This window comes from Hyperolius riggenbachi, chromosome 10, assembly GCF_040937935.1.
Source record: "Hyperolius riggenbachi isolate aHypRig1 chromosome 10, aHypRig1.pri, whole genome shotgun sequence".
In the NCBI taxonomy this organism is placed as follows: Eukaryota; Metazoa; Chordata; class Amphibia; order Anura; family Hyperoliidae; genus Hyperolius; species Hyperolius riggenbachi.
In genome coordinates, this window is record NC_090655.1 from 280,642,466 (window position 1) to 280,657,140 (window position 14,675).

Below are 14,675 nucleotides of genomic sequence, written 5' to 3' on the forward strand. Positions count from 1 at the left end.
CTCCTCCCAGCCATCTTAGTCTTTCCCCACATCTCAGCGGTTTCCTCCTGATCTCTTTACCCAGCTGTCTGGTCTTGTCTGCATGAAGACGGAATTCTCCACATGCCCTATACTGTGGTTGCCATCTAGCAACTCACCCTAGTAAGTAGCACTCTCTCTACTCAACTATCCAAGCACTTTAACCTCTATAGCACTGCTGTGTCATGTATATACGCCCCTAAGAAATTCACTTCAGCACCAGGGGGGCGTAGCTACACGTATCGCGCTGTTTATAGCAACACTCGACAACCCCCCCCCTCACCACGGCAGAGTACTGATCGATACTCACCGATCGCTGTGCCAGTAATGAATGATCTTCTGGCATCAATGAGATGCCGTCGTTATTCACAGTTCTTCACTACTTCCTGTGTGCTGTTCATTACACAGGATATGAGGACATCTAGTGGCCAACAATAAAAATACACCTAGAAATGTTAATTGAAATATACCCAATTTGAATCCCTTATTCACCCCTACTATCTTTAGTTATTGTAAAAAAAAATGTACAAAAAAAGCATATAAAAACATATAATTACTTCATGAACTTTTATTATGAATTTCATTAGGGTATATTACTACTACTTTTGCAAATTTTGCTTGTAATTATTGATCTAGTATTAAAAAAAAACACAAATGGAAAAAATACACCTTTATTTACAAAGAAAACGTTATCACCATACATTGTACTAGGGACACAATTTAAACATTGTAAGCGGGACAAATGGGCAAATAAAAGGTGTCGATTTTATCTACTGTGTGTCAGCATATTTTATGCTAAAACTATAATGACTGAAATCTAAGAAATATATTTTTCTCTTTTTTGCTACCTTTAAAATGCAGCTAAAATAAAATAATTATTGGCCAAATGTACCAACCAAAGAAAGTGGCGAAAAGAATGATGTATAGATCATTTTGGTGACATAAGTGGCGTTAAAGTTATTGGCGTATGAATGGGAGGAGCGTGATGTGTGAAAATTGCTCTGGTTTTAAAGAAATACTTAAGTCATATTAAAAAAGGCAGTTTTACTTACCTGGGGCTTCTACCGCCCCCCCCCCCTCCCCTGCAGTCGCCCTGTGCCCACGCCGGTACTCCACGATCCTCCAGTCTGCTTTCATTGGCTCCTGGCCCTGTGATCAATGTGAGCCAATAAGATTTGCTGACATTGATGTCAGGGGCCAATGAATCCTGTCCGGCTCACAGGCATTTTGACAGCAGGGTTAGTGAGCTGCAGAGGGGAGATAGCAACGTGATTGGCAGAAGCAGGGAGAGCGCACAGCAGCAGCGGTGAGGTGAAATCTATGCCCTGGTGTGAATAACAGCCTCCAAACAAGGAATACATTTCAATTACCGTCATCTGAAATGGGTTAAAGCAGATACAGTGTTCTCCCCAGAATTTTTTTCCAGCCGGGTGGCATGAAATAGTAGCCGGGTGGGGTGAGATGAAAGTGCAAAGCAACTCTGCTTACAGCACAGGAGGTGGTGAGGTGATGACAGCCGGGTGGTCACCAAATCTAGCCGGGTGGAGCACCCAGCTAAAAGAGCCTGGGGAGAACACTGAGAGGAAAAACACATTGTAAAAGATAAGCATTCATCTTCTTGAGAATCAATCAATCAATAATCAATACACAGATAAAAGAACGTTATCCAATATGTATCAAAAATGGTCCCCCTGACAAGGTTATGAATACAGCTCCCCCGGTGTGAGATCTCTCATGTCTGACAAGATGTGATTTCTGTGAAAAATATTTCCCACACTCAGAACATGGATACAGCTTCTTTCCCATGTGAGTTCTCTCGTGTCTCCCAAGGTCGTGTTTTTGAATGAACCCTTTCCCACACTCAGAACACGAATACCGCTTCTCCCCAGAGTGAGTTCTCTCGTGTCTCACCAGCTCGGATTTAGAAGTGAAGCTTTTCCCACACTCAGGACATACGTGGGGCTTCGGGCTCTTGTGGTTTTGCAAATGTGTCGAAAGGTCTGACTCATTTTTAAAGCATTTCCCACACTCAGGACATGAATGAGGCTTCTCCTCTGAGTGAGTTCTCTTGTGTCTCCCAAGATTGTATTTACTATTGAAACATTTCCCACACTCAGCACATGAGAACGGTTTCACTCCCGTGTGAGTTCTCTCATGTCTCTCAAGATCAGTTTTAGAAAGGTAACCTTTCCCACACTCAGGACAAATGTGGGGCTTTGCACCACTGTGATCTCTTAAGTGTCTCAAGAAGTTTGACCTATATACGTAAGTTTTACCACACTCAGGACATGAATACAGTTCCCCTGTGTGAGATCTCTCATGTCTCACAAGATCGTGCTTATGAGTGAAACCTTTCCCACACTCAGCACATGAATATGGCTTCTCCCCCGTATGAGTTCTCTCATGTCTCTTCAGTTCAGATTTAAAACTGAAACCTTTCCCACACTCAGGACAAGGATGTGGCTCCTCCCACGTGTAACATCTCTCATGGATATTCACTCTGGATTCATCACTAACAGATTTCCCACTCTCAGCACAAGAATAGTCTCTCTCCCCTGTGAGTAAATTCTCCTGTTTGATGAGGTGAGACTTCTCAGCAGACATTCCTGGATGAACAGCTGCCTTGTGAGGGACCTCATCTGAAAAACTGTCTGTTACATCGTCATCGGTCACTGTGCGGTCTGGGGAGAGAAGAGGCGGAGTCTCCGACCGGTACCGGACACTGGGACTCCACCCTGCAAAGAGAGGGAACAATAGTGATAAGCCTGATAGAGAACTGCAAAGAGTCTTTCGCACTTGGTGACTTAGTGTTACCGGCATGTAATAAGCTGATAATGGTCACTGTACATTACTGTACACAGATTGGTCACAGTAGGGGTGATTTAGTGTTACTGGCCTGTAATAAGATGATAATGGTCACTGTACATTACTGTACACAGATTGGTCACAGTAGGGGTGACTTAGTGTTACTGACCTGTAATAAGCTGATAATGGTCACTGTACATTACTGTACACAGATTGGTCACAGTAGAAAGTGACTTAGTGTTACCAGCCTGTAATAAGCTGATAATGGTCGCTGTACATTACTGTACAAAGATTGGTGACAGTAGGGGTGACTTAGTGTTACCGGCCTGTAATAAGCTGATAATGGTCACTGTACATTACTGTACACAGATTGGTCACAGTAGGGGTGACTTAGTGTTACTAGCCTGTAATAAGCTGATAATAGTCTCTGTACATTACTGTACACAGATGGGTCACAGTAGGGGTGACTTAGTGTTACCGGCCTGTAATAAGCTGATAATGGTCACTGTACATTACTGTACACATATTGGTCACAGTAGGGGTGACTTAGTGTTACCGGCCTGTAATAAGCTGATAATGGTCACTGTACATTACTGTACACAGATTGGTCACAGTAGGGGTGACTTAGTGTTACTGGCCTGTAATAAGCTGATAATGGTCACTGTACATTACTGTACACAGATTGGTCACAGTAGGGGTGATTTAGTGTTACTGGCCTGTAATAAGATGATAATGGTCACTGTACATTACTGTACACAGATTGGTCACAGTAGGGGGTGACTTAGTGTTACTGGCCTGTAATAAGCTGATAATGGTCACTGTACATTACTGTACACAGCTTGGTCACAGTAGGGGGGACTTAGTGTTACCAGCCTGTAATAAGCTGATAATGGTCACTGTACATTACTGTACACAGGTTGGTCACAGTAGGGGGTGACTTAGTGTTACTGGCCTGTAATAAGCTGATAATGGTCACTGTACATTACTGTACACAGATTGGTCACAGTAGGGGGTGACTTCGTGTTACTGACCTGTAATAAGATGATAATGGTCACTGTACATTACTGTACACAGATTGGTCACAGTAGGGGTGATTTAGTGTTACTGGCCTGTAATAAGATGATAATGGTCACTGTACATTACTGTACACAGATTGGGCACAGTAGGGGTGATTTAGTGTTACTGGCCTGTAATAAGATGATAATGGTCACTGTACATTACTGTACACAGATTGGGCACAGTAGGGGTGATTTAGTGTTACTGGCCTGTAATAAGATGATAATGGTCACTGTACATTACTGTACACAGATTGGTCACAGTAGGGGGTGACTTAGTGTTACTGGCCTGTAATAAGCTGATAATGGTCACTGTACATTACTGTACACAGATTGGTCAAAGTAGGGGGTGACTTAGTGTTACTGATCTGCAATAAGCTGATAATGGTCACTGTACATTACTGTACACAGATTGGTCACAGTAGGGGTGACTTAGTGTTACTGACCCGTAATAAGGTGATAATGGTCACTGTACATTACTATACACAGATTGGTCACAGTAGGGGTGGCTTAGTGTTACTGGCCTGTAATAAGCTGATAATGGTCACTGTACATTACTCTACACAGATTGGTCACAGTAGTGGTGACAGTGTTACCGGCTTATAATAAGCTGATAATGGTCACTGTACATTACTGTACACAGATTGGTCACAGTAGGGATGACTTAGTGTTACCAGCCTGTAATAAGCTGATAATGCTCACTGTACATTACTGTACACAGATTGGTCACAGTAGGGGGTGACTTAGTGTTACTGGCCTGTAATAAGCTGATAATGGTCACTGTACATTACTCTACACAGATTGGTCACAGTAGTGGTGACAGTGTTACCGGCTTATAATAAGCTGATAATGGTCACTGTACATTACTGTACACAGATTGGTCACAGTAGGGATGACTTAGTGTTACCAGCCTGTAATAAGCTGATAATGGTCACTGTACATTACTGTACACAGATTGGTCACAGTAGGGGTGACTTAGTGTTACTGGCCTGTAATAAGCTGATAATGGTCACTGTACATTACTGTACACAGATTGGTCACAGCAGGGGTGACTTAGTGTTACCGGCCTGTAATAAGCTGATAATGGTCACTGTACATTACTGTACACAGATTGGTCACAGTAGGGGTGACTTGGTGTTACCGGCCTGTAATAAGCTGATAATGGTCACTGTACATTACTGTACACAGATTGGTCACAGTAGGGGTGACTTAGGGTTACCGGCCTGTAATAAGCTAATAATGGTCACTGTACATTACTGTACACAGATTGGTCACAGTAGGGATGACTTAGTGTTACTGGTCTGTAATAAGCTGATAATGGTCACTGTACATTGCTGTACACAGATTGGTCACAGTAGGGGTGACTTAGTGTTACTGGCCTGTAATAAGCTGATAATGGTCACTGTACATTGCTGTACACAGATTGGTCACAGTAGGGGTGACTTAGGGTTACCGGCCTGTAATAAGCTGATAATGGTCACTGTACATTACTGTACACAGATTGGTCACAGTAGGGATGACTTAGTGTTACTGGTCTATAATAAGCTGATAATGGTCACTGTACATTGCTGTACACAGATTGGTCACAGTAGGGGTGACTTAGTGTTACTGGCCTGTAATAAGCTGATAATGGTCACTGTACATTGCTGTACACAGATTGGTCACAGTAGGGGTGACTTAGGGTTACCGGCCTGTAATAAGCTGATAATGGTCACTGTACATTACTGTACACAGAATGGTCACAGTAGGGGTGACTTAGTGTTACTGACCCGTAATAAGGTGATAATGGTCACTGTACATTACTGTACACAGATTGGTCACAGTAGGGGTGACAGTGTTACCGGCCTGTAATTAGCTGATAATGGTCACTGTACATTACTGTACACAGATTGGTCACAGTAGGAGCTGACTTAGTGTTACCGGCCTGTAATAAGCTGATAATGGTCACTGTGCATTACTGTACACAGATTGGTCACAGTAGGGGGTGACTTAGTGTTACCGGCCTGTAATAAGCGGATAATGGTCACTGTACATTACTGTACACATATTGGTCACAGTAGGGGTGACTTAGTGTTACCGGCCTGTAATAAGCTGATAATGGTCACTGTACATTACTGTACACAGATTGGTCACAGTAGGGGTGACTTAGTGTTACCGGCCTGTAATAAGCTGATAATGGTCACTGTACATTACTGTACACAGATTGGTCACAGTAGGGATGACTTAGTGTTACCAGCCTGTAATAAGCTGATAATGGTCACTGTACATTACTGTACATAGATTGGTCACAGTAGGGGGTGACTTAGTGTCACTGGCCTGTAATTAGCTGATAATGGTCACTGTACATTACTGTACACAGATTGGTCACAGTAGGGGTGACTTAGTGTTACTGACCCGTAATAAGGTGATAATGGTCACTGTACATTACTGTACACAGATTGGTCACAGTAGGGGTGACAGTGTTACCGGCCTGTAATAAGCTGATAATGGTCACTGTACATTACTGTACACAGATTGGTCACAGTAGGGGTGACTTAGTGTTACCAGCCTGTAATAAGCTGATAATGGTCACTGTACATTACTGTACACAGATTGGTCACAGTAGGGGTGACTTAGTGTTACTGACCCGTAATAAGGTGATAATGGTCACTGTACATTACTATACACAGATTGGTCACAGTAGGGGTGGCTTAGTGTTACTGGCCTGTAATAAGCTGATAATGGTCACTGTACATTACTGTACACAGATTGGTCACAGTAGGGGTGACAGTGTTACCGGCCTGTAATAAGCTGATAATGGTCACTGTACATTACTGTACACAGATTGGTCACAGTAGGGGTGACTTAGTGTTACCGGCCTGTAATAAGCTGATAATGGTCACTGTACATTACTGTACACAGATTGGTCACAGTAGGGGGTGACTTAGTGTTACTGGCCTGTAATAAGCTGATAATGGTCACTGTACATTACTCTACACAGATTGGTCACAGTAGTGGTGACAGTGTTACCGGCTTATAATAAGCCGATAATGGTCACTGTACATTACTGTACACAGATTGGTCACAGTAGGGGGTGACTTAGTGTTACTGGCCTGTAATAAGCTGATAATGGTCACTGTACATTACTGTACACAGATTGGTCACAGTAGGGATGACTTAGTGTTACCAGCCTGTAATAAGCTGATAATGGTCACTGTACATTACTGTACACAGATTGGTCACAGTAGGGGGTGACTTAGTGTTACTGGCCTGTAATAAGCTGATAATGGTCACTGTACATTACTCTACACAGATTGGTCACAGTAGTGGTGACAGTGTTACCGGCTTATAATAAGCTGATAATGGTCACTGTACATTACTGTACACAGATTGGTCACAGTAGGGGTGACTTAGTGTTACCGGCCTGTAATAAGCTGATAATGGTCACTGTACATTACTGTACACAGATTGGTCACAGTAGGGGTGACTTGGTGTTACCGGCCTGTAATAAGCTGATAATGGTCACTGTACATTGCTGTACACAGATTGGTCACAGTAGGGGTGACTTGGTGTTACCGGCCTGTAATAAGCTGATAATGGTCACTGTACATTACTGTACACAGATTGGTCACAGTAGGGGTGACTTGGTGTTACCGGCCTGTAATAAGCTGATAATGGTCACTGTACATTACTGTACACAGATTGGTCACAGTAGGGGTGACTTGGTGTTACCGGCCTGTAATAAGCTGATAATGGTCACTGTACATTGCTGTACACAGATTGGTCACAGTAGGGGTGACTTAGGGTTACCGGCCTGTAATAAGCTGATAATGGTCACTGTAGATTACTGTACACAGATTGGTCACAGTAGGGGTGACTTAGTGTTACCGGCCTGTAATAAGCTGATAATGGTCACTGTACATTACTGTACACAGATTGGTCACAGTAGGGGTGACTTAGTGTTACTGGCCTGTAATAAGCTGATAATGGTCACTGTACATTGCTGTACACAGATTGGTCACAGTAGGGGTGACTTAGGGTTACCGGCCCGTAATAAGCTGATAATGGTCACTGTACATTACTGTACACAGATTGGTCACAGTAGGGGTGACAGTGTTACCGGCCTGTAATAAGCTGATAATGGTCACTGTACATTACTGTACACAGATTGGTCACAGTAGGGGTGACTTAGTGTTACCGGCCTGTAATAAGCTGATAATGGTCACTGTACATTACTGTACACAGATTGGTCACAGTAGGGGTGACTTAGTGTTACTGACCCGTAATAAGGTGATAATGGTCACTGTACATTACTATACACAGATTGGTCACAGTAGGGGTGGCTTAGTGTTACTGGCCTGTAATAAGCTGATAATGGTCACTGTACATTACTGTACACAGATTGGTCACAGTAGGGGTGACAGTGTTACCGGCCTGTAATAAGCTGATAATGGTCACTGTACATTACTGTACACAGATTGGTCACAGTAGGGGTGACTTAGTGTTACCGGCCTGTAATAAGCTGATAATGGTCACTGTACATTACTGTACACAGATTGGTCACAGTAGGGGGTGACTTAGTGTTACTGGCCTGTAATAAGCTGATAATGGTCACTGTACATTACTCTACACAGATTGGTCACAGTAGTGGTGACAGTGTTACCGGCTTATAATAAGCTGATAATGGTCACTGTACATTACTGTACACAGATTGGTCACAGTAGGGGGTGACTTAGTGTTACTGGCCTGTAATAAGCTGATAATGGTCACTGTACATTACTGTACACAGATTGGTCACAGTAGGGATGACTTAGTGTTACCAGCCTGTAATAAGCTGATAATGGTCACTGTACATTACTGTACACAGATTGGTCACAGTAGGGGGTGACTTAGTGTTACTGGCCTGTAATAAGCTGATAATGGTCACTGTACATTACTCTACACAGATTGGTCACAGTAGTGGTGACAGTGTTACCGGCTTATAATAAGCTGATAATGGTCACTGTACATTACTATACACAGATTGGTCACAGTAGGGGGTGACTTAGTGTTACTGGCCTGTAATAAGCTGATAATGGTCACTGTACATTACTGTACACAGAATGGTCACAGTAGGGGTGACTTAGTGTTACTGACCCGTAATAAGGTGATAATGGTCACTGTACATTACTGTACACAGATTGGTCACAGTAGGGGTGACTTAGTGTTACCGGCCTGTAATAAGCTGATAATGGTCACTGTACATTGCTGTACACAGACTGGTCACAGTAGGGGTGACTTAGTGTTACCGGCCTGTAATAAGCTGATAATGGTCACTGTACATTGCTGTACACAGATTGGTCACAGTAGGGGTGACTTAGGGTTACCGGCCTGTAATAAGCTGATAATGGTCACTGTAGATTACTGTACACAGATTGGTCACAGTAGGGGTGACTTAGTGTTACCGGCCTGTAATAAGCTGATAATGGTCACTGTACATTACTGTACACAGATTGGTAACAGTAGGGGTGACTTAGTGTTACTGGCCTGTAATAAGCTGATAATGGTCACTGTACATTGCTGTACACAGATTGGTCACAGTAGGGGTGACTTAGGGTTACCGGCCCGTAATAAGCTGATAATGGTCACTGTACATTACTGTACACAGATTGGTCACAGTAGGGATGACTTAGTGTTACCGGCCCGTAATAAGCTGATAATGGTCACTGTACATTACTGTACACAGATTGGTCACAGTAGGGATGACTTAGTGTTACTGGTCTGTAATAAGCTGATAATGGTCACTGTACATTGCTGTACACAGATTGGTCACAGTAGGGGTGACTTAGTGTTACTGGCCTGTAATAAGCTGATAATGGTCACTGTACATTACTGTACACAGAATGGTCACAGTAGGGGTGACTTAGTGTTACTGGCCTGTAATAAGCGGATAATGGTCACTGTACATTACTGTACACAGATTGGTCACAGTAGGGGGGAGTTAGTGTTACTGACCTGTAATAAGCTGATAATGGCCTCTCTACATTACTGTACACAGATTGGTCACAGTGGGGGTGACTTAGTGTCACTGGCCTGTAATTAGCTGATAATGGTCACTGTACATTACTGTACACAGATTGGTCACAGTAGGAGGTGACTTAGTGTTACCGGCCTGTAATAAGCTGATAATGGTCACTGTGCATTACTGTACACAGATTGGTCACAGTAGGGGGTGACTTAGTGTTACCGGCCTGTAATAAGCTGATAATGGTCACTGTACATTACTGTACACATATTGGTCACAGTAGGGGTGACTTAGTGTTACCAGCCTGTAATAAGCTGATAATGGTCACTGTACATTACTGTACACAGATTGGTCACAGTAGGGGGTGACTTAGTGTTACCAGCCTGTAATAAGCTGATAATGGTCACTGTACATTACTGTACACAGATTGGTCACAGTAGGGGTGACTTAGTGTTACTGGCCTGTAATTAGCTGATAATGGTCACTGTACATTACTGTACACAGATTGGTCACAGTAGGGGTGACTTAGTGTTACTGACCCGTAATAAGGTGATAATGGTCACTGTACATTACTATACACAGATTGGTCACAGTAGGGGTGGCTTAGTGTTACTGGCCTGTAATAAGCTGATAATGGTCACTGTACATTACTGTACACAGATTGGTCACAGTAGGGGGTGACTTAGTGTTACCGGCCTGTAATAAGCTGATAATGATCACTGTACATTACTGTACACAGATTGGTCACAGTAGGGGTGACTTAGTGTTACTGGCCTGTAATAAGCTGATAATGGTCACTGTACATTACTGTACACAGATTGGTCACAGTAGGGGTGACTTAGTGTTACTGGCCTGTAATTAGCTGATAATGGTCACTGTACATTACTGTACACAGATTGGTCACAGTAGGGGTGACTTAGTGTTACTGACCCGTAATAAGGTGATAATGGTCACTGTACATTACTGTACACAGATTGGTCACAGTAGGGGTGACTTAGTGTTACTGGCCTGTAATAAGCTGATAATGGTCACTGTACATTACTTTACACAGATTGGTCACAGTAGGGATGATTTACTGTTACTGGCCTGTAATAAGCTGATAATGGTCGCTGTACATGTGGCTGGATAGTGTAATGGTTAAGGGCTCTGCCTCTGACATGGGAGACCAGGGTTCGAATCTCGGCTCTGCCTGTTCAGTAAGCCAGCGCCTATTCAGCAGGAGACCTTAGGCAAGTCTCCCTACCACTGCTACTGCCTATAGAGCGCGTCCTAGTGGCTGCAGCTCTGGCGCTTTGAGTCCGCCAGGAGAAAAGCGCTATATAAGTGTTTGTCTTTGTCTTTGTACATTACTGTACACAGATTGGTCACAGTAGGGGTGATTTAGGGTTATTGGCCTGTAATAAGCTGATAATGGTCACTGTACATTACTGTACACAGATTGGTCACAGTAGTGGTGACTTAGTGTTACCGGCCTGTAATAAGCTGATAATGGTCACTGTACATTACTGTACACAGATTGGTCACAGTAGGGGTGACTTAGTGTTACCAGCCTGTAATAAGCTGATAATGGTCGCTGTACATTACTGTACACAGATTGGTCACAGTAGGGGTGACTTAGTGTTATTGGCCTGTAATAAGTTGATAATGGTCGCTGTGCTATAATGCAGTATAAGGGCCCTTTTCCACTAGCAGTCGCTAGCGTTCGCGCTGAACGCTAGCGATTGCTGAATCGCAGTTCCGCCGTTTTCCCGACGTTTGCGGCCGCGATTTTGCTATGCTATGCACTGCATAGCAAAATCGCGGCAAAAGTCGCTCCGCGGCGCGATCGCGATCAAGTAAAAAACGAATCGTGGTAGTGGAAATGACCTACCGCGATTCCTATGTTAAAAAGCAAACCGTAGCGATTGTAAAATCGCTAGCGGTTTGCGGTTTTGCGATTCAGCTAGCGCAAACGCGCTAGTGGAAAAGGGCCCTAAAGGACATTTAGAATAATCAGTTTTCAACAGTCTTCTTTCCACAGTAAACATGTATAAACTGATAGTAAATTTGTAAATATTAACCATTACTAATCTCTGTAAGAATTTCCTCCTCTTTACTTGTCCTCATCATGTCTCCCTCCTCCATAGACTGCTGATCACTCCTCACATACGTCTCTTCTTCTTCCTCTTTACTTGTCCTCATGCCACCCTCCTCCATAGACTGCTGATCACTCCTCACATATGTCTCTTCTTCTTCCTCTTTAATTGTCCCCATCATGTCGCCCTTCTCCATACACTGCTGATCACTCCTCACATACATCTCTTCTTCTTCCTCTTTAATTGTCCCCATCATGTCACCCTCCTCTATAGACTGCTGATCACTCCTCACATACGTCTCTTCTTCTTCCTCTTTAATTGTCCCCATCATGTCACCCTCCTCCATAGACCGCTGATCACTCCTCACATACATCTCTTCTTCTTCCTCTTTAATTGTCCCCATCATGTCACCCTCCTCCATAGACTGCTGATCACTTCTCACATACGTCTCTTCTTTCTCCTCTTTACTTGTCCTCATCATGCCACCCTCCTCCATAGACTGCTGATCACTCCTCATATACGTCTCTTCTTCTTCCTCCTTACTTGTCCTCATCATGTCACCCTTCTCCATAGACTGCTGATCACTTCTCACATACATCTCTTCTTCTTCCTCTTTACTTGTCCTCATCATGTCACCCTCCTCCATAGACTGCTGATCCCTCCTCACATGTGTATCCTTTTCTTTTTTATGTATTCTCCTCACGTCACCCTCCTGTTCACGCTTCATGTGTGTTTCTTTCTCTTTAAACTCTTTGGAAGATTTTAGTTCTTCACCCTAGAACCGTAAAGTGATAGTTAATAACATCTTTCAAATATAAGCACCACTAAAATGAGCAGACAGAATGGGAAGACCTCAGAGGCTCACATAAGCTGTGGCGCACTGAGCAATTATTACTATGCTGTATCACACCGTACTGGTCTTTCTGCTCAGTTAGAGCGTGTTCACACTATGGGCTTGATTCACAAAAGAGTGCTAACTGTTAGCACGGCCGTTTTCGCGCGAATTTTCGCATTGCGTGCGATCGCGAACTTTCGCACTAAACGATAACGGTTTCGCGCACAAACGCGAATTTTCGCGTGAAAACGATATCGAATTCGCGGTAAAATTCGCGTTAGCGCGCGAAAACGTTATCGTTTCGCGCGAAAATTCGCAATCGCGCGCAATGCGAAAATTCGCACGAAAACGGCCGTGCTAACAGTTAGCACTCTTTTGTGAATCAAGCCCTATGAGCGCTTTGAGCTTTTTTTAAGCACTAGCATTTTTTAAAAGCTCTTTGAAAGCGCTTGTGTAATGAATTCCAATGTGAGTGCTCTCACATGAGCGTTGAAATTTCTTTCGAATCACAAACGCGGCTCCTGCACCATTTTCTGAGTGTTTGCACTTCAATGGAAGATATATGAAAATCGCAAAGCGCTTTAAAAGTGATTGGAAAAGCGATTTTGTGAGCGCTTTTTATTATAAATTACATTAGAGAGATTCAGTTCCAGGTTAAAGAGTTCACTTCCTAATCAAATCGCAAAACAAAAGTGCTTACAAAAATCACATTGATCAAAAAAAACAATGGTAGAATCGCCTGAAAAAGCGATCAGCGCTTGTGATTTATAATGTGTGAAGTCCTGTGTGAGAAGGTGTGTGCTGTGAAGCAATCGTCAGGCCACTACTCAAGAAACCATCCTTAGACCCAAATGCCCTAAACAGCTACAGACCTGTCTCAAACCTCCCCTTTCTGGGAAAAGTTATTGAAAAGGCTGTCTACCTCCAACTTGAAGCCAGGCTCTCCAAAAACAACATCCTTGACCCTCTTCAATCTGGCTTCAGGAAATATCACAGCTGTGAAACAGCCCTCACCCAGATTTGCAATGATCTGCTCATTGCAAGAGACAAGGGTCAATGTTCCATCCTGATTTTGCTCGACCTCTCAGCGGCTTTTGACACAGTCGATCATGAAATCTTGCTCAACAGGCTACAAGAGTACTGTGGCATAGATGCCATTGTTCTCCGGTGGTTCAACTCCTTCCTGGCTGGCAGAACACAAAGGGTAGCCTTAGGGCCCTTCCTCTGCAACCCTGTAACACTAAAATAAGGTGTACCTCAGGGCGCAATATTATCCCCTTTACTTTTCACCATATACATGCTGCCACTTAGAGAAATCATACAAAAACATGGCCTGACATATCATTGCTATGCTGATGACACCCAGCTATATTTGTCATTTAAACCTGGCATCACAGACCCTACTCCACAAATAAACACATGCTTAGCTAAGCTTCAGGAGTGGATGAATATGAATTGGCTAAAACTTAATGCTAACAAAACTGAGGTTCTTGTTATCGAGGGCCAGGGCTCAACAGCAAAGCAGCCTCAGTCTCAACCAACACCGCTAAGGATAGGGAGCTCAGACCTGAACAACTCAGACTGTGTGCGCAGCCTGGGAGTACTGATTGATGGGAAATTAAGCTTCAGGAATCAAATCTCAGCTGTTGTGAAACATTCCTTCTTTCACCTAAGGAATATTGCAAGGATTAAACACCTAATTCCTTCAGAGGATCTTCCAACCCTAGTTCATGCCTTCGTCACATCAAGGTTAGACTACTGCAACGCCCTCTACACAGGCCTACATAAGAAAGACTTACGCCGCCTGCAATTAGTACAGAATGCTGCCGCAAGGCTGTTAACGAGCCAACCCCGCCATTGCCACATAACACCAACCCTGAGCTCACTCCACTGGCTACCGATAA

General features: G+C 43.5%; 1 protein-coding gene across 1 annotated transcript in view; it reads right to left on the bottom strand.

Annotated features, from left to right (window-relative positions):
- Positions 1–693: 693 nt before the first annotated feature.
- The window catches only part of LOC137537246 (zinc finger protein 572-like), a 30,039-nt gene continuing 16,057 nt past the window's right edge, over positions 694–14,675 (bottom strand). The window contains exons 2-3 of the mRNA XM_068259337.1: positions 11,922–12,711; positions 694–2,753 (exon numbers count right to left, since the gene is read on the bottom strand). Of these exons, the coding sequence (XP_068115438.1) occupies positions 1,681–2,753; positions 11,922–12,711 (1,863 nt within the window). The 3' untranslated portion in view covers positions 694–1,680. The remainder of the gene's footprint in view (positions 2,754–11,921; positions 12,712–14,675) is intronic.